Genomic DNA, 26,328 nt, shown 5'->3' on the forward strand with positions numbered 1-26,328 from the left:
TGTGGTTGCTTTATATCTGTAATCCTTTTAGCCTTGATCTTCTGCACCCAGCACTGATTTCAGAGACAGGATCTTGGCTCTTGCCTTTCCTCTTTGGAACCTGAATCACTCCTCTAGCAGTGGAAATAAACATCTGTTTCAGGGTTCAATAAGAGCTTTTGTAGCTGCCTCAGTTGAGATGAGGTGAGTGAGTCCCTTGATTTGGAAGGTAATAACATTTTAGCACTGCCATCCTTTCCTTGCAACTGAGGATTTAAAGTTGAATTTTGAAAAATGTCTCCCATGGAAAGGTAGTATGCCATCCAGCAACCAGTTATAATGAATTATATATGTCATATATATAGTATATATAATGCAATGTATTATATACATATTCTATATAATCATACATATGTATATATATCCTATAATAGATAAAATATGTCATTAGATATATATTATATTTACACAGTATATAAGATATATGTTATATATACAGTATATTGTATCATATATAAATATATCTAATAACATACTTTATATATTATATAAGATACATAACATACATATGATTATATAGCATATGTATGTCTAATAACATTAATCCATAGAGTTTATAATTACATGTGTGTGTGCTCAGTCGTTTGGTTGTGTCCAATTCTTTGCAACCCTATAGACATTAACCCACCAGGCTCCTCTGTCCATGGAATTTTCAAGGCAAGAATACTGGAGTGGGTTGCCAATTCCTCCTCCAGGAGATCATCCTGACTCAGGGATCGAATCCACATCTCCTGCGTCTCCTGCATTATAAGTGGATTTTTTACAGCAGAGCCACTGGGAAAGCCCCCTTATAATTATATATGTGGTCAGATAGTAAAGAATCCTCCTGCCAGTGCAGGAGATGCAAGAGACATGGGTTCGATCCCTGGGTCAGGAAGATCCCCTGGAGAAGGGAACAGCATCCCACTCCAATATTCTTGCCTGGAAAATTTCATGGACAGAGAAGCCTATCAGGCTATAGTCCATGGGGTTGCAAAGAGTCAGACACGACTGAGTGACTAACACTTTCACTTTCACAAGTATAGAAAGTGTTATTAGATAATATTTATATAAGTATAAATTAAGGAAATAGCAACCCACTCCAGTATTCTTGCCTGGCTAATCCCACAGACAGAGAAGCCTGGCAAGTCACAAAGAGTAGGACACTACTGAGTGACTGAGCGCACATGATATAACATTTATATGAAACTTTTTTGGACCAAGAGAGTGATCCTTCCCCTGGACACCTTGGTGTGTGATGTAAAGAAACTTCCCTCACTATCAACCATTGACACTAACCGGTGATTGCCAAACACAGACCACCCTAGCTGCAGTCTCAGAAATAGTGCTCCAGTTCCAACCAGCGAGATTGAAATGCTAGTTCCCCAAAGCAGCTTGGAGATTTGGAAAGCAAACAACGCTGTTTCTCTTTTTCTGCATCTTTTGCCCCAGGTCCTGGGAGCCTGTCTGAGGAGTCTGTAGGCAGAGTTCTGGGGCGTTTAGGGAAGAGGGAGTATCTCAAGATGTCACTGAGGCCATTTGGATTATGAGTCCATTGAGCAAGGAAAAGAGTTATGTTGCCTTCAGATAATTAGAGAGCATAAGTACAATTTATCTTGTGCTTTAAAACCAGTTAATGAAGACTGATATTGTCTTTAGTCCAAGATATAGGGAATGTAAAGAAGAGTTTGTTTCTAGCCATGTGTTACTCCTTTTTCTGTTTCCATTGCTTTTCTCTTAGTGACGACACCAAGGCAATGTTTTTACACTGCATGGAAGCTATGAATGCCATCCTCCAATGTCATGTATATCTTTTACAAATTGAGGTCTTTCAGCATGCCAGGTGTAAAGAAATGCAAATCATTCATTATCAGTTGTGTGTGTATGTGTGTGCTCAGTCGTGTCCGACTCTTTGCAAACCCATGAACTGTAACCTGCCAGGCTCCACTGTCTATGGAATTTTCCAGGCAAGAATACTGGAGTGCATTGCCATTCTCGACTCCAGGTTCATTATCACTTAGTGGTTGTTTTTTTCCTTTTTTCTGAGTAAAAAATATTGTTAATATTGTTTGTGTGTGTGTGTAAGTTGCTCAGTCACGTCCGACTCTTTGTGAACCCTTGGACTGTAGCCTGCCAGGCTCCTCTCTCCATAGGGATTCTTGGGGCAAGAATACTGGAGTGAGTTGCCATGTCCTTCTCCAGAGGCTCTTCCTGACCCAGGCATTGAATTGCAGGCAGATACTTTACCGTCTGAGCCACAAGGGAAGTTAGTTAATATTGTTTACCGTAATTATACAACTAAGTAATAAATTACATAATATTGTTCACTGAAAATTCTATACATAATTATGTAATGTTTCACAGTGATACTAATGTCTAATAATCTGTTAATAAATCTTACTAATTGATTTTATTTCCTGGCTCTCTTATTTTCCTGAAGAAATTTCCTTTTTTTTGTTGCAAGCTAGTGTTTAGATTTTCTTATAACTCATTGTAGGAAGAGTCATTCTGGAATTTTTCTATAACCTTTCTTACTCGTCCTTTTAATCCATTTTCTACCTATCTACTTTTTTTGTTTTCTTAAAGTAAGCTTGAGTTTTCTGGTTTGGAATTTCTTTTTGGGGCATGATTCTCTGATGCCACCTAGGGGGAACCTGTAAGATGGGGATTGCTTGTCTGTGACTCAGAGAAGTCTTTTAAAAATATATGCTGCTTTTTTAATCTAACTTGAAAGGTTTGGCTTTCCTGGCATTTTTTTTTTCTGGCTCCAAGGACAGAAAATTCTTGTCACAATGAAGACAGACATTTGAAAATCATGAGCTTCGTGTACCTTTTTAGAATCCCTCTTTGCATAATGATAATAACTAATATTCATATGCTGCCTTCCGTGTGTTATACAGTGTTCAGAGGGCTGTAAGTGTGATAACTCCTTTCATTTCCCCAGGAATCCTCTGAGTAAAGCATCACCACCACTAGCAGCATCACTGTCATCCTCTTTTTTAAAAAATGAGGAAACTCGGGGCACAGAATGTGTCAGTGACTTGTCTACTTACAGCTGTCCACCTCTGCTGTCTGACTCCAGAAACTACCCACTTAACCATTTCCATCTAGCGCGTCTCATCCCCTCTGGTGTCTGGTACCTTTGGATCACAGTCCCTTCCTGACAGTCACCTCCTCTTTTGTAGATTTATTTTCAGCATCACAGCTTCTGAGATGATGCAAGATTTCCAAGGTCCTCCATGGAGGCCAGGCTGAGAACAGCTGGGAAGAAGGGGAACTGCAAAGGTGTTTTAAAAGAAATAGGAACCAGTTTTCTATTCTGTTAATTGAAAATGAATGGGAAGACTCCATCTAAATACTTTATGAAACTCTGTAAAGTAGCAATCATGATATATAGGAGTCTACAGATTAAAAATCTGAACTACTAAATTTATTTTTAAAAAATCAAGCATATGAATCAGTGTGGTTGTATACAGTATGGAGATTCTGATGGGCATAATTTATTGTACCTGAAGAGACAAAACTTATCTTGAGAGTTTTAAGTTAATACTATCATGATGATAATTTACAGTAGAGGTGAGTTTCTATAGAAGATTCTCAAAGTTGTTTTGAAAGCCCTAGAAACCAGGTTGTTGTCTGGTAAGGGGTGTGGATGTGAGAGCTGGACTATAAAGAAAGCTGAGCGCCAAAGAATTGATGCTTTTGAACTGTGGTGTTGGAGAAGGCTCTTGAGAGTCCCTTGGACTGCACGGAGATCCAACCAGTCCATCCTAAAGGAGATCAGTCCTGGGTGTTCATTGATAGGACTGATTTTGAAGCTGAAACTCCAATATTTTGGCCACCTCATGCGAAGAGCTGACTCATTTGAAAAGACCCTGATGCTGGGAAAGATTGAAGGCAGGAGAAGGGGACAACAGAGGATGAGATGGTTGGATGGCATCACCGACTCGATGAACATGGGTTTGGGTGAACTCCAGGAGTTGGTGATGGACAGGTGTCCTGGCATGCTGTGGTTAATGGGGTCGCAAAGAGTCGGACACGACTGAGCGAATGAACTGAACTGAACTGAAGGGGTGTGGATGGAGCTATTATAGAAGGCAGTTCTTTTACTTGAGTTTGCCTGATCTGTTTAAATTTCTAACTTATTCATGAGACACTTCTTACAGCTTCTGAATAACAGCAAGTCAATGGGCAGCAATCATTATTATCTATAATATTCTAGAAAGGTATTCTATAAAGCCTATTAACTAAAGTTAAAATGCTGGACCGTGTAACATAGAATTTAATATGCTTATTTACATATATGTTTGTATCTATGAGTGTATGTATGTGTGTAAATGCACTGACCAAACACACACACACACATACACACACACCTAGGTATATATGGGCCACATGAATCTTTTGCAAAGTGCTGATACTTTTAATAGAATTATTTATAACCTTCCCTGTTGGATACCCGAGATAATAAGAGAAGCGTGTTGCCCTCTTCCTAATATTTGTTTGCTGAGGAGCTTTTTTAAGCTATCATTTTCTGAATGCTTATACACTGCACTTCATTCAGTGCTCTACCAGCAGCCCTGTGATGAAACAGATTTCACTATCCAGTTTTTCAGTGGAGAAGACGATGGCTTAGAGAATCTTAGGGACCCACTCAGGGGCAACACAGCTCACCTGAGTGAGACTGTGAATCCAGGTCTGTCCCCCAGAGGCCCTGGCTCCTCACTGTGAAGCTACCTGCCTCCCTCCTACTGACCCACGTGTGTAAGGACGTTGTCTGTGGCCCAGCGGCTTATCCCAGTGACCTTGTACAGTTCTGCCTGTATTCATCTTTCTAAAGCGTTCTCACTTCCATCGCTCCTTGTGCTGAACTCTTGGGCCCATCACCCTCACGCCTCCTTGTGTTTTCCAGCTTTGGAGACATGCTGTCCTTCACCCTGACGGCCTTTGTGGAGCTGATGGACCATGGGATAGTGTCCTGGGATACGTTTTCGGTGGCATTCATTAAGAAGGTAATTCGGATTGTGCTTTTCAAGCTCAAACCATTTCTTTTTTTACAGATATTTTTCTATGCTTTGAGCTTATTGCAAAGTTGTTTCCTTTAGTTCTTTGTGTTAAAGGGTGAGTGTGATTTTTGATAGTATTATATATATGGTGGTCTGAGGGCCTAAATTCTATATAAAAATGACATTTTCTCCCCAGTGGGATCATAAGGGTTGTACAGGAGAACCCCTAGTTGAAGGTGACATGTTAAAACCCCTCTTCTGGACGCCATTGTTTTTAAGACCTAACTAGAGTTCCTAGTATCTTTCCTGAACCTTCTCTCCTCAACTAGATGTTCAGGAGAAGGGAAAAAGGCAAAATATATTGATTGCTACATGACTGGGTCTGAAGCAGGAATGTAAGAGAAAAAGGGGTGCTTGGGTCCATGCCTCTTAGGCAGAGTAAGCCTGCTCACTCGTAATCTTCGTGGAGTTAAGTGTCTCTGGGATCAACTAGTTCAGTTGGTTCCTACTGTCCTTAGGAGGAAGCCAACAAGGGGGCAGGCAAAGGTGGACCTGGTGTGAGGAGAGAGAGTGGAAGAGCCCCCCACCATTCCTGGCAGTTGAATAGTAGTAAAAACATCTGCAAATTTACAATTCTCTTTCCAGTCTTCTAACCAAAACTGAATAGCCTTGACTTTTTAACTGTTAAGGGTAGTATTAAATTGAGAATTGTCATTATTTGTTAACTTATTTTTCCTCTCTTTGTGAAATGGTTTATAAATGTATTGGCACCTTTCTTTCTGCTGTTACTGGGAATGAAGAGATATTTGGAATTCATATATTTATCTTTAAGATCTAGATTCCTGGGAAGAATGGTCTAAAATAAAGAATTTCAGAGAGTCTTTGTGAAAGCTAGAAAATAAAACCAAAATCCAAGATGAGTCACTTGAGTTTTTGAGAGCTTTTATTTTGAAATCATGGTAAACTTATAGAAAATTTGAAAAAAAAAAAGTACAAAATGTTCCAAATGACCTTCAACCAACTTCCTTAATGATAGCATTTTGCATAATAATAGTATCATCAAAACTAGGAAATTAGCAGTGCTATAATACTATCACCATTAATTGATTTCACCAGTTTTTCTCTGGTTAAGGACTCAAAACTGCATTTAGTTAACATGTCTCCTTAGTGTCTTCCAATATGATCATTCCTGTTTTTCCTTGTCTTTCATGACTGACAGTTTTGAAGAATACTGGTCAGTTATTTTATAGAATGTCCCTCAATTTGGGTTTGTTTGATAATTCCCTTAAATCTAGGTTATGCATTTTTGGTAAGAATGTCAGAGAAGTAATGTTGTGCCCTTTTTAGAGGATCTCATTGGAATATGTGATGTTTATATCTCTTATAAATGGTGACCTTGATTATGTGGTTGAGACCCAGCAGATACAACTGGGTCTCCCCACTCTGAAGTTACATCTTTTATCTTTTCCTTTTGAAGTTAATCAGTACCTGGAGGGAGTTACTGTCTTGAACTGAAGAGCATAGGAGAGCCCTTAGTCTGTTGAATGAGGATGTTTGGAATAGAAGTCTCACAGATCAAATACCTGAATGATGTTGTCTATTTATTTCAGGCAAGAACTGATTGGGAACCCAAGGTCTTCTTGATGTACCTCTGAATCCTTTTTTCTTACATAAGGGCATAAAGCCAAGAAAAAATGTGTAGTAAGAACCTAAGAAAACACACAAAGAAGGATGAAGCCTCTTTTTGCCTGTATTTGTCAGTGGCATGAATTGCTTAGGAAAAAAGAAAAAGAGAGAGAGAGAAATGAGTGTAGAACAGAAAGCCAAGGCAATACGGATGTGTTAGGAAGTATTCTCCTTTGGTGGTGGCAGGTAATGAATATAAGCATTAGGTTTTAAATGCAGAGAAAAAATTACTGTATTTTGTATTTCCAAGATAAAAGTTCTAGAGAAATGGAGTATTACTTAGCCATAAAAGAGTGAAATATTGCCATTTGCAGCAACATGGGTGAACCTAGAGATTATTATACCAAGTGAAGTAAGTCAGACAAAGACAAATACTATATGATGTTACTTATATGTAGAATCTAAAAAGTAACACAAATGAATGTATTTACAAAACAGAAACAGTCTTATAGAGATGGAAAACAAGTTTATGGTTACCAAAGGGGAAAGAGGAGAGGGATAACGTAGGAGTATGGGATTAACAGATACACACTACCATATATAAAATAGGTAAACAATAGGAATTTACTATATAGTGCAAGGAACTATATTCAATATCTTCTAGTAACCTGTAATGGAAAGGTATCTGAAAAAGAAAAAATATGTATGTATATATATACATGGACCTCCCAGGTGGGGCAGTGGTAAAGAATTCTCCTGCCAGTGCAGGAGATAAGAGTTCAATCCCTGTATCAGGAAGAGTCCCTGGAGGAGGAAATGACAATCTACTCCAGTATTCTTGCCTGGAGAAACCCATGGACAGAGAAGTCTGGAGGTCTATAGTCCATTCTTGATTGAGAGATTGAGCACCCACACATGCATGTAAATGCATGTACATATAAAACTGAGTGACTTTGCTGTAGTAAAACTAATCCAACACTGGAACTCAACTATATTTCCAATTTAAAAAAAAGTTCTAGGGAGGCAACTTTAAATCTGAAGATACTGGGTTTTGCAGATTTTTTTCATACTTAAAATTTTAAAATTCAGTCTGAGTTTATGGTGGGCTTTTCTTTTCTACTTTCAAATTGCTTTGCCTTTTCTGATATTAGAGCCTCTTTTGCTATAAAAACAATGCTGTTCTGAATGTGAATTCCTTGAAGTTAGGTTGTGCTTTCAGCAACATTATCTCTTGATTCCTGTAGCAATCCTTTGCAGTAAGTGGTGTGTTCCTGGTCAGGAAGGGAGGACACAGTGCCTTGGGGAGGTAGAGTGAGGTTCTGGAGAGTGGGGTGTCATCGGTCCCTCATTTCAGGGCTCCCTCCATCATCAGCATGGACCTGCACTTTAAATGTTGGAAAGAAGAGTGTGAAGGACAGAAGGACAGACTTGTTGAAACACCATTGCCTCTTGTTCAGCCTTCCCTGACCTCACCGGGGCAGAGTTAACTGATTTTTTCTGCTCTTCATTCTCCTTGAATCTTGTACATGCCCCTGTTCCATCACTTATCACTCTCCTGTGAATTTTTTGTTCTTTTGATGGGCTCTCCCAAGACCATGAGTTCAAGAACACCAGGATGGAACCACGGCTTTCTTCTGGCCTGTCTCCTCAGAGCGTGGCATAGAGTCAGACCATTTCACATTTCTGTGAAAATGAATAAATGAAATTTACTTTGGAAGTATTTTTCTGAACTCTAAAACTTGAAGAAAAAAAAGAGTACAGTGCCACCGTATTTAAATATATTTCAAGTAAAACCTCAGCTATGAATGGAAAGGAATTACAAAGGTATCTTTCTTTAAATGGGAGATGTGGTTAGAGAGAATGACAATAATCTAATTTTCTAACTGCTTATGAAAATGGTTTTCACTCACTGAAATTAACCAAAAATCATATTAGATCCAAGGAAGCAAAGACTAGCAGTCTTGACAGTTTAAATTAAACACAGTGTTTTTCAGAAGACAACATGTTCATAATGGATTCCACCCTCATTCCTAGCCATTCTGTTTCCTTTGCATTGCTACTTGGAGCTCAACTCCTTATGTGAATTTTAAAAAGTGGTCATCAGAAAATGACTTTATAATTGAAAGTTTTTGTAAGGTTATCTTTTTATTCATTAGCTGGATCAAATTCAGCACTTTGACAACCCAGGAATTGTATACAGGGAACTGTCTTTTAAATGGAGCTTTATCTAGACAAAAATCAGCTAGGAAATGTGCTGACAAAAGATGCTTATCTCCGTGGTCCAGACTTGGCTTCCTATTAATGCCAAATTCATACGACTTTGGAGAAATATTTTTTCCCTGCCAGCCCTCATATCCTTCTCTGCTATCTATTTTGTCATGTGTGGATCTAGAGTCTAGTTTACAAAGTTTTTCTGTAATAAGTAATATCATTTCATAAACACTTTGAAACTTGGAATCCTTTGAGGCCAATCTTTAATGTTGCTGCTTTTTAAAGACTTGGTGACTTAGAGAGAGGGTCAGAAGGCATGGGGAAGAAAGAAATGAAATAAAAGAAAAACAGCCTAGAACTTTCTGTGTTAACGAGTTGGTTTTACCCTAGCCAAGTATAACATCAGTGCCTTTTCTTGGAAGGAAAGTTTTATACAAATGCTCTTGAAACCTTAGCTCTGCAGGAGGGCCCGGTTCACTCTGCAGTATTTTCAGTGCCTAGATAAACATCCAGCCAATCTCAGTTTAGAGACCCAGTAATTTTTGCCTCTTAAAAGCTTGAGAGATTTATGGACCACTGCCTGAATAACTTAAAATATGGGAGAGGGGCTCCGTGTTCTCCATGTATCTTTTCAGTTTTGATAACAGAGGATAATTTTAAGGTCTCATTCTAAGTAACTCAAAGTGTTTCTGTGATTTAAAAAAGTTGTGTCATTGATTCATACACTGTGATGCCCCTTAACTTCTTAAAAGTCACCCAAATATTCCTATGTTTTATCTACGTAGCACTTTTATTTATTTCTTTTTCTTCTAATTTTATTTTTTTAACACTGAAAACATTTTGTATTGGGTATAGCCAATTAACAATGTTGTGATAGTTTCAGGTATAGAGTGAAGGGACTCTGCCATGCATATACATGTTTCCATTCTTCCCCAAACACCCCTCCCATCCAGGCTGGCACATAACATTAAGCAATTCCATGAGCTGTACAGTAGGTTTTTGTTGGTTATCCATTTTAAATACAGCATTGTGTGTATAACCTTCCCAAAGTTCTAGGTAGCGCTTTTAAATGAGTGGAAGCATGTGGAAGTAATAGATATAATTATTGTTAGCTCCTCCTCCTTCTTTTTCTCTCTGATACAGACCTACTTTCAAGAAGCTGTACTTTGACATGTTTAGGCTGGTTCACCCATGCTGGCCAAAGTACAGAAATGGAACTGGAAAAAATTTAAAGGCAAAGGAAGTCATGATTGATCTTGAGGAAGACAAGGGAAATTAAAATTTAACAAGAGTATTTTTAACCTTCTATAGCTATACTGTGACCTGTAGTTTTTAAACTAGACATAGAAAGTAACACTTAAACTTTCACAAAGTTGTCCATTCACCAGTGAAGACAGTCATCATGTTTGCTCAGTCAGCCCTGATACCTTGTTTATTAGTATTCATTAGATGAAAGTATTGGGTCATTTAAATATCAAGTTAAAATTACTGATAAATAAGGCAAAAGATAGAAGTTAGTTTCAAAAGACAACTAATATCTCCTACAGAATTGTACATTAGACTCTCAAGAGTCATATGCATGCTTTCTGCCAGGCAGTACTTTAGTGTGTTAAAGTTTTGTAAGCTACTTTAGGATTGCTGAAATGATGGTATCTACATGTTAAGGAAGAGCTGAAATAATGGAAAAGATTAATTTTAAAGAATAATTTGATGAAGGTATGGGGTTATTTTTATGATAAATATATAAAAATGGCAAATGGAAATGGAATATGTATATGGAATACAATGTCTGAATTAAAGCAAAGACCATTACCTGTTTTACCACCCCTGTGTAAGCCTGTTGGGAGCAGGCGAGAGTTAATAATTTGTAGAGAACTTTAAAGCCCATTATAAGAAACTGTGCTTCGTATCAGGAAAACATTGAGCATTTTGATTCAGTATTTCAAGAAAGGAAATACTGTCAAGGCATATTTATAGAAGTAGAGGGTAAATTTGTATCAGAGGGAAATCTTGACTATAGAGGAAATTGAAGAAGCTGCTGTCATAGTAACCCAGGAATGAGCTGGACCATGTGCCAATGTGCATATACGGCAGCATGTATATGAGAGGGTGGACATTGCACAGAGCTTCCTTGGCGGCTTAGATGGTAAAGAACCTGCCTGCAATACAGGAGACCCAAGTTCAGTCCCTGAGTTGGCAAGATCCCCTGGAGAAGGGAATGGCAACCCACTCCAGTATTCTTGCCTGGAGAATTCCACGGACAGAGGAGCCTGGTGGGCTACAGTCCTGGGATCACAAAGAGTCACATGACTGAGCGACTAACACTTTCAGACATTACAAATGTGTTCACAGAGACAGAAAGCAGGGAACTGGGACTATTTATCACTAATATCATGGCAAACTTGGAGAAAGGTGATACTTGAGAAGAGAGGAATAAGAAAGAAGTCAGTGAGATTGATTTTTAGCCCATTTAATTTTCGACTTTAGAATATCTAAGTGGACGTATACTTTTGGATGCCAAGAATAAGCATGTAACATACTTTATAGTAAATGACTGTTGTGTGTCCATCTGTGCTAGATTACAAGGTCCTTGAAGTTAAAAATCATGTGGGTTTGCTCATCTCTTGATTTCCAGATCCTAGGTCAGTGCAAGCCTGTTTTATAGTACATGGTCAACACCTATTACCTGAATGAATGAATAGAGGGGATGAAGGCAAGAGGGTGGAGGAGGAGGTTTGATCATAAACTTTCAACTAGAAGATTCTCCACAGAGTCTTAAAGGTACATCCAAATTTCCTAAATGGAAATAAGAATATGATCATGGAAGGAAAATAGACCAGTGCAGAGAAATCACAGGTATTGTCAACATATTTCTTTGTGAGTTCTTCTCTTTTCCAATAAGTGTCAAGAATTGTACTGGGATAATGAAAAGTTTTTGGTGTGGTGTTGATGAGGAAGTCAAGGAATTAATATTGGATTTAGAAGAGGTCTAAGTTAGGCATTAACCCTAAGTACAGTATGAGGGTCGCTGGATTTTTGTGAGAGAAAGATGGACTTAGAGAAAGAAAAATGGCCTCATCGTGGTGGATCTGATAGGGGAACACATCCAGACGGTGAGGATTAAGGCAAGGGCTTGCCAGGGACAGTAAACACATTGAAGAAGTTTATTAGCTGTGAAAGGAGCTAAAGCAGTCTTTTGAGAATCTTAAAAATCTTATACTCTTCCTATAGTCTGTATTATAAAATAATACCCTTTTGGAATATACTAGTATAATGTTACTTTACTTCTTTACGTCATATATTTTCTATCCCCGAAATCCAGGTGTATCTGGAGGCAGAGAGCATATTGATAACTGTACTTGCCCACCTCTCTTTTTCACTGTACCCTCTGCTTTCACTGGGGAGTTATTGGGCTAAAAATGGTTGAGCTGGTAACTGTAAGTTGCCATGGTGCCTTTGAATTTTATCTTGTGCAGAGATGGAGAGGGAATGAGAAGGGGTCAAGGCAATAGCAAAAAGGGAAATATTCATGATAAGGGGAAGCTATAAGTGCCAATTTGTCATGAAACCAAATAGCTTTTAAGAAAGCAGTCATGATGATATAATAAGAGCATTTTAATATGAGTTGTCAACATACAGTAATAACATTTAATGAGGCCTCTAAAATAAAACCTTTATGGTACCCATGTGTTTGGGTTTCTGTGATCCATTATTCTAACCCTTATTTTACTTCCTTCTTACATTCTGATTTATTATGTTTGAGGCTTTAGTGATGAATTCCTTAGGGAATGTATTTTAGAGTTTAAACGACTATTTTAACTTTTAGCACTTCTAATTTAAATGGTTTCCTGTTTGCTAAATTTGAGAGTGATTAGAAGAATTTATTTTAACCATAAGAAATGGGAAGAATGGGGGAGAGAGCACTTCATTGAGGAATAAAAAGGAGATTAACCAGTAACTGAAAAGTTGCCAGTTGAACTGTGTTGACAAGTGTGATTTGTGTGAGTCCCTTAAGAATGTAACAGAAGCATAGTAAGAACATAAGAGCCATGGGTTGTGTGGGTGAAGGAATAGCCTGGAAATGGAAGGCAGTGGCTATTAGTATATGTTGAAATTGCTGTCTCAAAGAAACACAAGAGTTCTTACAATATCTGCTCCTGAAAGCTGAAACGCAGAAGAACCGTTCCAAAAACACCAGACAGAATAATTCTTTGAAACCATCTCCTTTCTAAAATTGCTTATTACCAAATTAGAGAAATAGGCCACAAATAGCAGTTTGTGATAAGGTGGTGAACAGTCATTGTTGACACCATGCATTTCTGGCTATTCTGCTATAATTCCAGGTACTTTTCATACTGAATTTCTGGTGTTTCTTACATGAGCTCCCGATTGACTTCATTTGCTCCCTTCTCTGCTTCTCCGCTCTGCTTACTGTGAGTGATCAATTGTGTCCCTCTTGGGTTTTCAGATAGCAAGTTTTGTCAACAAGTCGGCCATAGATGTCTCCATCCTGCAACGGTCCTTGGCCATTCTGGAGTCCATGGTGCTCAATAGCCACGATCTCTACCAGAAGGTGGCCCAAGAGATCACTATCGGCCAACTCATTCCCCATCTTCAAGGGTAAGCGAGATTGACGCGGCCACGGCGGGAGGGAACGTTCTTCAGGTAGACAGCTACCATGATGGTTTGGTTGGTTTAATTAAATATATACAAAAAAAGAATCTTGATCCGGTGTATAATCAAACCATGCCTCGTGTTTGTCTGCCATCACACTGACGTGGCCCAGTGACTTGCCCTGGGTGTGCCCCTTGCCTGTTCTTAAGACTAGTGTGTCCCGAGTGCCTTGGTAGGGACTCAGTTCTGGTGAACGTTGGTAGATAGTGTAGAGCTTTGCTTTTAATAAGATACAATAAAGCAATTTGTTCTTTTAAGTTCTCAATAGAGTCTTTATCCTTAATCATACAGTATTTTCTGTGATATGAGAATTTTCATAGTTAATTAGGAGTTTTTAAAGTCAGACTTCTTTATTTGTCTCCAGGTGATTGCAATAATCTTTTTCTTGTGTATTTTATAAAATACAAAATTTTGAGATGCTTGATAGCTGCCGTAGCAGCCTTGGGTTTTGGGGGAATCTCTCCTCCCCACCCTTAGATAACTAGTAAGGTTGCCTCTGATGATACAAGCCTGAGAAGGAATCCTTGTAAGATGCCACTTGATCAATGAAAGTATTTTGGATCGCAGGTGGCAAGAAGCATCCTGAGCTAGGACAGGGAGTTTATTGAAAGGATACTGGGGCATTTTATAGAACCGAGGAATGACTTAAGTAGCTAAGCCTTGGGAAGGACAGAAACTATGGCTTCCTTGGAGTTCTCACAACAGGCCTTTTCTCTGGCGTATTGGCTGGCAGTGATGTGACTTGGCTCCCAGTAACTGCTGCCCCTGGTCTCAGGTCACACTGGCAGATTTTCAAGAGGAAACCTGATTGGCCTGTTTGGGTTGGGGGTGTAAAATGGGGATTCAAGGGGGTATTCAGTAGTTCGCAATATACCAAAAATGTTGACTATGTGTTTATAATTAAACTTTATATTAAACTACCAAAGTGCATTAGATGTTTCCTTCATTTGGGTAGGGGATGGTAACTAGAGTGTAAAATTGTAAGTCACACAAGCTATAGACTGTGGCCTCAGGGAAAATTAGCCCATGCTCTAAAATGATGATTTTGTGTGAAATCACTCTGGAAATGGTACCAATTTCACGTGTCCCTGAATGCGACCTGTATCAGCTTAAAAGTCTGTATCTTTCTTCTGAATCTCAAGGGCATCATTGTGCATTTACAGTGCACTTTGCCAAGAGGAGAGTTTCTTATTTGCCAAGTGCTGTACTAAAGGTTTTATGTGCATTACCTCATTTTATCCTAAAAGCAGCTCCTTGAAATGAGTGTGTTTTTACCCAGCCTTCCAGATGAGGAAGCTGTGTAGGGACACCCTGTGAACTTGTCCAAGGCCACACAGCCAGCCAGTGGGGCACTGCACTTAGAATTTCAGCCTTCCTGAGGCTGTGTAGTAAGCTCTGCCTCTTCCTCAATTCTCTCTAAATGTAGCTAACCGGCCTCTGCTCTTTGTTTATGCCTTGGGTCCTTCTTATTTACTATTTGTACTGTGCTGTGCTTAATATTTGCTATTTACCCTGCACCTAACTGTAGATCTTGGCTTCATTTGGAATTTCTGATTTCATTCCTGTGAAAAGCAAATTTGTAAACATAAAAACCTATCCTTCTTATTCTTTAAAAGTTTCTACTTGGAAATAGATTTTTAGAATATGTAATATTGCCATGGAGACAAAGCAGTTTCTTCTATAATAAGCCCAGGAATGTGGGGACACCCAGGACTATTCCCAGATGTACTTCATGCATCAGACAGAAAATTACATATACACACACACACACACACACACACATCCCCTGGTCCATATTTTTAACTCTAATAGAGGAGAAGGGAAGAGAGCCAACTGGCCACCATTATCTCTGGGTGAGTGTGTTTTGTCTGGCTAGCAATAGTAATTGTCTCCTCACATGTTTCCAGCTTTTCATGGTTGAAATACACAGTGCTGACTGCATTCTCTGGGTCCTGCCTTTCTCTTTCACCTTTTTTGGGGAAATAATCATGACCCTTATCGTGGTCTCACTGAGGGGTGGTCTTTTCTGACTTTGTATGTTGTTCTGTGTCTTTATAGGACAGATCAAGAAATCCAGACCTATACCATTGCAGTGATTAATGCACTTTTCCTAAAGGCCCCTGATGAAAGGAGGCAGGTAAGTTGCATTTCTTCTGTCTTAAAGCCTGTGACAGCCAGGGCTGACAAGCTTTGGTGCAGGGAGAGCCCTCCCCTTCCAATCCCAGGAACTCCTCTGGGGTTCTCTGCTGCTCGGCGGTTTGCCTGGCCAGACTGGGATCATTCACAGATCCAGTGGGAGCTAGTTGGAGATGAAGTGTTTCAGAGGTAAAGCCCTTTCATCATGTGAAACCCAGTATAGAAGCCCCAAACAAAGAGCTGAAAGAAAGAGGAAACTGCTTTTGTGGTGGATGCAGAGTTAGAAGCCCCTGTGGTCTTCCGTCATTTCACTAGATACTCACTGGGGCCAGGGAGGGATTGTCCCCATTTTCCTGATGAGGAAAGCTAGACTCTGAGAACTGTCACACTTTGCTTGGGGGAGATGTGAGGTGGGAAGATGGGAAAGGGAACGTGTAAATTGCTGCCGCAGTTGAGAGAACCTTTCATCTGTAAGAGAGGCTCTTTGCTTAGTGATATTTCTGCTGTCCGTGTGTGATTGTGCCCGGGAGGAGTGAGCAATTCATTTCCTCTCCTCTGTGTCATCAGAAGGAGGGAACCCCTTAAATGTACCTGCTTGAAATGTACCCTTCGATACTGTCCTTTGTCAATCTTTGGTTCCTCTTCAGCAAGGGAAAGGACGATTATAAAGTGGCTGTGGAAGAAGTGGCGCTTTTGCATGTCTTAGAACTTGGCTCATATCTCAGAATCCTTTCTTTTTTTCTTTTTCCAGCAACATAACATACTTGTTACCTTGGTCACAATTGACTCCCTTTAGAAACTAGATGGAAATATGAGATCTTCCAACTTTTAGAAAGTATACTGGGGAGCTTGTGACAGTTACTAATAAATTGTTTTAGAAGAATTTAGAAGGTTAGCATGCTACTGAACACTGTGTCAAGAATTTTATTTTTTTACTTTATTTTTTCGTTGCCAGGGATTTTAAACCTCAGTGGCTAAATATGAGGGTTTCTGGTTTGTTTTCCATTTATGTTTGTTTGCTCATTCCTAAGAGTTACAGTTGCACATAAGCAGAGTGGCTTTCTAGTTTCCTGTGCTTTTGGTTTGGTGTTGGCTGGAGCCAGGAGGTGCCTGCCCTCCCCAAGCCTATTTTCCAGGCTGGATTTTTCAGGGCAGCTTTGCAGATCTTAAGTGGGATCATAGGTAGGGCTGCTCCTTTTATATTTATATCTAAATACTGGGAGCATGATAATTCCCATCAGGCCAGCAAGTTGCCTGCATATGTTTACAAGCCTAATATGGGCATCACAGAGAAGCTTGATTCTTCTGCTAGCCAGACCAGGGATGCCTGGCTAGACCAATGATAGAGTGGGGTCAAGAGCCAGGCCAGAACACTGACCTAGACTCTTGAAACTGTCTTTCCCTCTGTAGCTAGATTAGAGGAAGGGAAAGCTCACGCTCACCCCACGTGCTATGATTTCACTCAGATCTCTGCATCTCGACATGAGTAAGATGCAGACCCCTTGCATCTTTCTGTTACACTAAAATTACTGTTAATCTGACTAATTGGAATTGAATGACCATGAAGAAATAGGGAATTAGGTGCCAATCTATGCTGACTTCAGGGTAATGATAACGATGAAAATATAATGGGGTACCATTATACTAGAAATGCCATTAGCATTAGGCTTGAATTCTGCTAATCAAATCTTTTTTATTTTTGAAAAATTAGGCTATTTGAAACTGACATAGCACAGTTTGTATGTATATTACTATATTAATACTTAATCACAAAGGGTAGTCTAATAGCATTAAATCACTTAAGTAAACAATTCAACTAAGAAAGAGTGCTTATCAATCAGCAGAAAATTCAGATTTTAGTCTTTGAAATAAAAATGACAATACTTGTCAATAGAAAGTTAACTTGGATTTTATAGACTATGTTGAATTTAAGATGAATCAGTGACTGTTGTTTGTCAAGAAAATGAATATTTTGATTTTTAATTTTTAAAATACTTTCTAGTGAGTTAAGAGTTGGCCCTAAAAATTATTTCACGTTCATAATGAAGGAAAGTTTATTTGTCATTATTTTTTGAATATCAGTGGAATCTGATAAAGCAAAAGCTCAAGCTAATTGGTAATATCTTACTGTATGTTATATATTTGTTATTGATTTATGTTTTGCAAGATTGAAAGTTCTGAAATTTTTTGGCAAATAGGAAAACTTGCCAAAGACTGTCACCAATAATATTTGAGAGTCTGCCTTGCAAACATGTTTTATGTCATTTCTTTTAATCCTAATATCTATAGAAAATCTTATTATTTCTATTTTATAAATGAGGAAATTGAGAATCAAAGAGGTAAGGAACTTGACTGGCTGCTGAGCTGATTAAGAGTCCACACTAGAATCCCAACCTCATTCTTGCTCTTACCTGCAAAGCATCCCATTGAATGCCAGTCAAGGAAGCATCTTCTGCAGAATGGCCTTGTATTTGTTTGGTAAAGAACTTCCTGATACTTGGGAGACATCAAGTCCATTTTCTTACTCCAGTTAGATTAGAACATAACCTTAACACTTATTTATTGGATTTACAGAAATGTCCCTTTTTTTTTGTTTGTTTTTTAAAGCTTTTAGACATTGGATAAATTCCACTTCAGTCAAAAATTTTTATTTATTTCAATATCTCTTTCCAACTCGAGGTCAGACACACTGGTAGGACTCCATTATTTGTTTTTTTTTTTTTCAAAATGTTAATGAATTTGGAAGGATTTTAAATACCTATACCTTATCTCTGCTTTTACTGAAAAAGAATTTCACCAAAGTCAGATCTTTTTACTTGGCAGGCAAACCTAAGCGACGTTTTTGTTTTGTATTCATGGAGCTGACCTGCCTGAAGGAGCACTGAGCTTATGATGGGGGGGAATAACTGCCTCCCATGTGATGGTACCCTGTCAGCCTCCCTGGGAGGTGAGGGGTCGGGTCATGCCTGCCTCTCAGATAGTGGAGAGGCTCCCTTTCCTGCCCAAATGAAGGGAAAGGGTGCTTGTTTTATGGGAGAGGGGATTGTTGTTAGGTGGGCAAATGGATCCTTTTTCTTACAATTAGTTGCCATTATTCATTTTATTATTTCCATGATGAAGAAGTTTGTCAGAGCCCTTCCGAATTTCTCTACAAGCACCTATGTCTTGATAAGCATTATTTAAAAAACACACACACACACACACACACAAAACCTTTTAGCTTAAAGATTTGGTAGAAAAATCCGAAAATACAGATTACAAAGGAAGAAGTTTTAAAAACACCTATAATTGCATCCCCAGAGAGGGAAACACTGCCATACTCACCCCTGTGGGACTCTCATGGGCCTACTTCCTACTTTATTTTGCACAAAGACTTCCCCTCAGACATCATTTTTCACTAGATGTGATCATACTGCATGCACTGTTTATTTTTAAAAATGCTTTTAAAACTAGACATGATTTTGTGGACATCTTTCCATGTTAATATATCTATACAGGCAGACCTCGTTTTACTGCATTTTGCTTTATTGTGCTTCACAGATACTAATATATATATATACATTGAGTGTTTGTGACAACCCCGCATCAACCAAGTTTACTGGCACCATTATCCAATAGCATTTATTCACATGGCATCTTTGGTAATTCTTGCAAATTTTCAAGCTCTCCATCAGCAAAAATGCTTATGAGTCAATGAAGACTTAGATGATGTTATGATTTTTTAGCAATCTGTCCTGTGGTTAGTCACTCAGTCATGTCCGACTCTTTGCGACTCATGGACCGTAGCCCTCCAGGCTCCTCTGTCCATGGGAATTCTCCAGGCAAGAATACTGGAGTGAGTTGCCTTGTCCTCCTCCAGGGGATCTTCCTCACCCAGGGACCGAGCCCAGGTCCCCCGCATTGCAGGCGGATTCTTTACCATTGCAACCACCAGCAAGAAAGTATTCTTAATGGTTCACTCACACCATTTCTTAATATTGGACAAAAAATCCATGATGTGGATGAGGATTTTTCCATTTTCTCTCTTATCAAGCACTGGTTCTTTTAAGAGGGTAACAAAATGTTTTATGTACTTTGTTTTCTTAGACATAATGTATTGCATACTTAATAGACTCAGTATAGTGAAACATAACTTTTATATGCACTTGGAAGCCAAAATATTAGTGTGAGCTGATATTAATCAAGGTATTTGCAGTCTGTAACTGAACTTGCAATATCTCTGTGGTATGCCAGTATTCATATCCATATTTATATTTATCTATATACTTTTATCCTGGAGAAGGAAGTGGCAAGCCACTCCAGTATTCTTGCCTGAACAGTCCCATGAACAGAGGAGCCTGGCAGGCTGTAGTCCATGGGGTTGCAAGAGTTAGACACGACTTAGTGACTATACCACAATCATATACTTTTATATCATCCTAATGATATAAAATACTCTCCATAGATTCTCAAGTTCTCTCAAATCATCCTTTAAGATTGGACAAAAATAATCCATGATATGGACAAGGATTTTTCCATTTTCTCTCTGATCACACTCCAGTTCCTTTAAGAGGGTAGCAGACTGTTTTATCAAACATTCATTGTCTACTCTGCATCAGTCACTGTGCTGTGGGCTGGGAATGCAAAAATGAAAAGGACAGTCTGTGTGCCCTTGAGAGGACCATACTCTTCTGCAGAAGATAAACGTCATAAATAGATCATTATAATAACTGCTCTAGTAAATGTTGGAAGTATATCATCCCTTCTAACTTATTTTAAAGCTTTATAAGTTGATAGACTAATATAGACTTCCCGATGACTCAGCAGTAAAGAATCCCCCTACAATGCACTAGACGCAGAGACATGGGTTCGATCTCTGGATTGGGAAGATCCCCTGGAGGAGGAAATGGCAACCCACTCCAGTATTCTTGCCTGGAGAATCCCCTGGCCAGAGGAACCTGGAGGGCTATAGTCCATGGGATCGCAGAGAGCCAAACACAACTAATTGACTAAGCACATCTATGTCAAGCTAACATAGGCACAGAGGATTTGTGTGTGTGTGCCAATAAAGCAATACTTTTATTTTTATAAAAGAAAAGGAATGAAAGGAATGTTGGGCTTTTGTTTTTCTTCTGGTCCAAGATCAAAAAAAAAAAAAGATGGACTTTTTCTGTTTTGATCATGAAGAAAGCATGCTTTCTTCACCCCGTGGAAGGGCACTTCCTTCTGGATCACCATTTAACTTATTTCTGAAGGTGTCCTTGTCCTTGCCTTCTTGTTTTTAAGAGGTTGGAAGAGGATTCAGCATTGGATTTTGACTGATGCAGTCTCTAGCCTTTTTAGATCACCTTAGAGTATTTGTACACGTGTCTCTTTAATGCTGTGGGTGAGCAGGGACGTTAACATTAAGCTGTGATGTCTAACAGAGTGCTCTGAATTTCCATCCCTTTTCTCTCCTACTTGCTTTCCTTTCTGTGGTGGCGATGGCCGTTAGGTTGGTGTAGACAGCAGTGTTGACATCCTTGATTGTCCTCTGACTGTAAGTCCCCACGTTCCCTTCGTCAGCACTCAGCAGGCCCTGCGCCCTCATTCTGTTCCTGTCCAGCCCTGTCTGCGCACCCCCGTGTACTTCCTCCCCCTGTTCTGAGCTCGCCTTGCTTTCTACAAGTTTATTTTGACTTTGATCAAATTCATGGTTGTGTTTTTAAATCATAACTTAGTTTCTTCTCTACTCAGTAAGAGTCGTGACACTCAAATTACCCCCTCCACCAATAAATGTTCCAGTGACTTCCTGAATATGAGCAGTATTTTTCCTTTTGGATGTCTGTACCCCGATTGCGTTCAGCTGTTTAATTTTCCCTTAGTATCTATTTGACAATGTTTAGAAAGAGCATCTGTAAATCATGTCATTTAATAAAATCACCTGCAAAACCTCTATGCCAGTAAGGTAGGCCAATACACAGTCTGCAGAACTGAGGCCCAGGAAGATCGGGTGTGGGCCTAGAGCATAGTGTCTGCCCAGATGTCTGTCCTTTGCTAAAACTTCACTCAATTCACTTGCATAGCCTATTAGGCCTTGGGGTATGTACTACTCAATGTGTGGTTTTGCACAGATTCAGATGAAATGGCTTTTAGAAGTCTTAGATCTTTAAAGTGATGGCTCTGTAGTATTGGAATCTCCTCGGTGCAGGCATATGTTGCCTTGTAGTAACAACTCTCTGCACATATATATTCTAATAAAAGCTGATGAGCCATTTCGGTGGAGAGCCACTGCTCTCATTTGGAGTGTTTGGTTTTGATTTAGTACTCACCTTTTCCTGGAAGGAAGAAATTCAAAAAAAGAAACAAAAAGAGAAAGAAAGAAGTCACAGGTGCCAAATTTCTTTCCTTTGCTTTTGGACATTGCTGTATCATCTAAACAACATTCACAAAATCAGTTGAGTAGTACGGTCCATTTGAGCCCTTTCTTTGATAAGAAATACTGCTGATATCCAGTTTTGAAGCACACCCCAGAATAAAATCATTTGGGGCCACGTGGAAATGTTTCTAACTGATGCTTGTCTGTCTGCATGTTTTCTTCCACAGGAGATGGCAAATATTTTGGCTCAGAAGCAGTTGCGTTCCATCATCTTAACGGTGAGTACCTGTGTGCTGTGAGCACCTTCTTGGGGAGGAAGGGTCTGGTGGATTTACTGAACCCCTGTTTTGGCTTGGTTTTGTGGTTTGTTCTGTGACTTGCTTCTGTGATCAAGCAGTGGGAAGTAGAAAGGAGGTAAAAGTGTGCTTTTGGAAATGGAATAAATAAAGCTTTCCCCCAGGGATGGCCTTGTGATTGGAGGGTGGGGGTCCCTGGAAGAGAGAAACACCTTGTGGCATGTTTATTACACTCACCAGAGCTTTAGCTTTGTGTTTAAGGAAATTAGGGACTTCCTGACTTTAACAAATCCACCAATATGAGCTAATACCGTTTTTAATGAGGAAACTAGAGAGAAACATATCAGACTCTGAGAGAAGTCCTGAAATTTTGACCATCATTTTCCTGGGCCATTTTGCTAGAGAAAGCAGGAAGGTCAGGCATGAAACCCACTCATTCACTGTGATGCAAAAAATACCTGAAACCTCAGTCGAGAAGAAGCTCTGCATGTTATGTTGTGAAAGTTTAGAAGTAAATCAAATAGCAAGATTTCCTGAGGCCTTATCTGTTACTTGACTTTTAACTAAAGGCTGAAAGAAACATATGTGATTGATTCTTCTGCTTACCAAAAAAAAGAGTAAAGATTTATGTGTGTGTAATTCCAAAAAGGAGTTCTGCAAGCATATAGTTACACACACACACACATACACATACATTCCAATATCATGAGGCCATTAAAAATTAAAAACCTTATGAGGGCAAATAAAATAAATATTCTAGAATCCAAAGCCAATAATAATGACTACAATTTGTCATCAAGTTTGATGTTAAACTTCCTGGCTGTTAAGGATAAAGAGAAACCATATGAGTGTACTTTTCATTACTTGATAAAAGAGGTACCCCAGGTCTTTGGAGGATGACATATTTCCACCCCCTGGAACTGGAATCTGAAACGGGTATTGTCAGAACATTCTAATATATTCTTTGTCCAAGAATGGTTTTGTAGAAATTGCAGAGGGATTCAAAATACAGTTATTTTTTATACTCGCTCTCAATAAAAGTGGAAGCAACAATATTCATCATAGAGCAATGAAGGTATTTGTGTAGGGGGTGGAGAGTAGGATGATGAAAGAGTAGAAATCTGGAATTAAAGTCTTAGCCTGTTGTTGATATCACCTTCGTGTGGCAGTTGGAGTTAGAATGCCCAGAGATGGAGTGGGTGAAATGACTGTAGCTACCATGTCTCAAAGATCAGTTTACTTCAGTGTGACTTTTTAAATGAGATCTTGATGACTGGAAGTTTAAAGTTGGGTGGTATTCTCTGGCAAGAACTTAGAGTGCAGATACTGTTGAGTTACTAATAAAATAAATAGCCATATGCTTTAGTGCCCATACACTTTGGACACTAAACATGTACCAAGAATTCACATTCTGTTGGGAAGATTGGAGGATATGAGGTTTGATTTTTCCCCATCCCATTGCTTGGCTTCCCACCCTCCAACCCACCTAATTTTTGTTCAGCAACTTCCTTCTATGTCTTGTTCTTCACCCCACCTCTTCTTTAATTGGCTGTTTCATCATGGTGCTCAGAGCCGGGCTGTGGAGTCCAGGTGCACACCAGGTTCAGGGCACCCAGAGAAAATTCCTTGAGACAGCAAGGCATGGTTGGGCCTAGTAATTCAAAATAACTCATTCGAGTGGGTGTTTCACCACTTTGACTGGTTGGTTGGCATTTTACAAAGTATTTATTTATTTATTTGCCTGTACTAGGTCTCAGTTGAAGCATGCAGGATCTAATTCCCTGCCTAGGGATCGAACCTGGGCATCCTGCATCAGGAGCACAGAGTCTTAGCCACTGAACCGCCAGAAAAATCTCTGGTTGACTGGCATGTTTAAGGCACAACTGTGGTTTCTGCCAAAGCAGATGCATATTAGGTCCAAGTCTTGAATTCCATTTCAAACCCAGCCCTTGAGGGGACAAAAGCCTACATATTATAGTCTCCTGTCACTCCTTTTATGTTTATTCCACTTTGGTTCTAAGGGGAAGGGTCACTTTCTAAAAAAATATTCACTCACTGCATTGTGGGGGTAGTGGTCACTATATAGTGTCCACAGTGAATTAATGACAGATCTGATAGTTACTTTGCCTTTGTGTGATGCTTCTGAAGCTCTCCCTGTTCAGATGTGAAATCACTTCTCAGAGACAGCTGTAGGGTAAGAGGATGGCAGAACTGCTTAAAGTACATATGTACAGTTTATTTTTCTGGCAAGGTAAGCAGGCAAGGAGTGCTTCTGTTGTAGAAATCCACAGCTCTCCTCAAGATGCTCTCATTTGAGGCATACCTTCCCTTACATGGCTGTAATAGCCACCAAATTTCCATTTCCTTCCACACCACCACTCTTCCCTGAATGCAGTAGGTCTTTCCCCAGTTCTGGCCTAAAGATCAGGAACCTTACTGGGTCCTGAAATGTAAAGGGAAACTCCAGGGTCACCTGTGCATGCATCTTTCTCCTGAAAGTGTTTCCACCCACCTCCATGCCCCGTGCTTCCAAGTGAGGTCTTCTGAGGTTCTACTTTGCATCATGATGGGGGTGGGGTGGGTCAATTAGGTTACTTGCTGTTCCTTTCTTCCTTTGTTTAAAAAAGTTTCACCCATGATCCGTCTCCCTAGCATGTCATCCGCGCTCAGCGGGCCATCAACAATGAAATGGCACACCAGCTGTACGTGCTGCAGGTGCTGACCTTTAACCTTTTGGAAGATAGGATGATGACCAAGATGGACCCCCAGGACCAGGTGAGTGCTCGCTAGACAACAGTCAGAGCATATGAGGGAAAGAACATCCGTAAAAGTCTTCTCTTGAGCTTCTTAGAAACCAGGAGGTTTTCATGATGATAATATTATTATCATATCACAACTTAGGGGAATGGATTTAAAATTTAGGTGAATCTAGGATCAGAGAGGGCTTCTCTGACAACTCAGTGGGTAAAAAACTCCTCTCTCAATGCAGGAGACACAGGAGACAGGGGTTCAATCCCTGGGTCAGGAAGATCTCCTGGAGTAGGAAATGGCAACCCACTCCAGTATTCTTGCCTGGAAAATTCCATGGACTGAGGAGCCAGGCAGACTACAGTCCAAAGGGTCGCAAATAGTTGGACACAACTGAGTGACTAAGCATGCATAGGATCATAGAATAAAATAAATTAATTATTTTGTTATGCATCGAACACATGCATACTCTTTCCTTATTGGATAAGAAAGCCTGACGTTGCATGACTGCAAACACTGACGCTTGGCTCCAGTACCTTCAATGGTGATAGCTTGGAGTCAAGTCCCCAGGACACAGAGCCACTTGGTAGCTCTGTGTGATGTGGCTTCTACAGGCTGAGAGAGTATTTCCATTCTCCAGTGGTCAGAGCCAGGGGTGGAGGTCCCAGGTTACATCTCATTTCTGGGCTTCCATTTCTGTCAGTTGGCTCTCTGCTATAGATCTCTCTAGGTCTCTGGCTGTTGTGCTTGAGAGGTTAAGTCTTGATCCAAAAGGCTCTGGGGGAACTTTACTGTGTGAGGGCAGAGCGAGAGGAAACAGCTGGGAGAGCTGCTGTAGCATATTTGCAGCTTAAACAGCGCTGCAGCTTTGGAAAGGAAAACACTCGTTATTGGCACGTGAGGGGCTGATCTCTGGCAGATGTGGACACACATGCGAAGTGTGTAACCGCCGCAGCACTTCGTTCGTGGCGTGAGGCCACGCGATTAAGAATGATCCAGAGGCTTCCAGCGGCCGTCTAATGTGCCCCACACTTCTGGCAAGGCCAAGTGCAATCATCACAGAGAGATGAGACTGCCTTATGACTTCTAGTTTGAGAGGCAATGCGTCTGGAGGTGGAACAGCCCTCCCCTTCTTGGAAACCTCCTCCTTTTTATGTAAAAGATACATGCCTTTTTCTTATTGTGGTTAAACATGCATCACAGAACCTTTACCATTTTAACTATTTTTCAGATTTGTCTCTGTGAAGTCACTTAGTGGAGTTAGGGATCCCTTATC

At 39.8% G+C, this 26,328-nt stretch overlaps 1 protein-coding gene across 4 annotated transcripts in view; it reads left to right on the forward strand.

The window, feature by feature from the left end:
• The window catches only part of ELMO1 (engulfment and cell motility 1), a 559,777-nt gene that overhangs the window by 195,702 nt on the left and 337,747 nt on the right, over positions 1–26,328 (forward strand). For all 4 annotated transcript variants that reach the window (XM_043463190.1, XM_043463189.1, XM_043463192.1 and 1 more), the window contains 5 exons: positions 4,931–5,030; positions 13,330–13,481; positions 15,594–15,672; positions 22,236–22,286; positions 24,957–25,079. In XM_043463190.1, coding sequence (XP_043319125.1) covers positions 4,931–5,030; positions 13,330–13,481; positions 15,594–15,672; positions 22,236–22,286; positions 24,957–25,079 — 505 coding nt within the window. The remainder of the gene's footprint in view (positions 1–4,930; positions 5,031–13,329; positions 13,482–15,593; positions 15,673–22,235; positions 22,287–24,956; positions 25,080–26,328) is intronic.

The sequence above is a fragment of the Cervus canadensis genome, chromosome 3 (genome assembly GCF_019320065.1).
Source record: "Cervus canadensis isolate Bull #8, Minnesota chromosome 3, ASM1932006v1, whole genome shotgun sequence".
In the NCBI taxonomy this organism is placed as follows: Eukaryota; Metazoa; Chordata; class Mammalia; order Artiodactyla; family Cervidae; genus Cervus; species Cervus canadensis.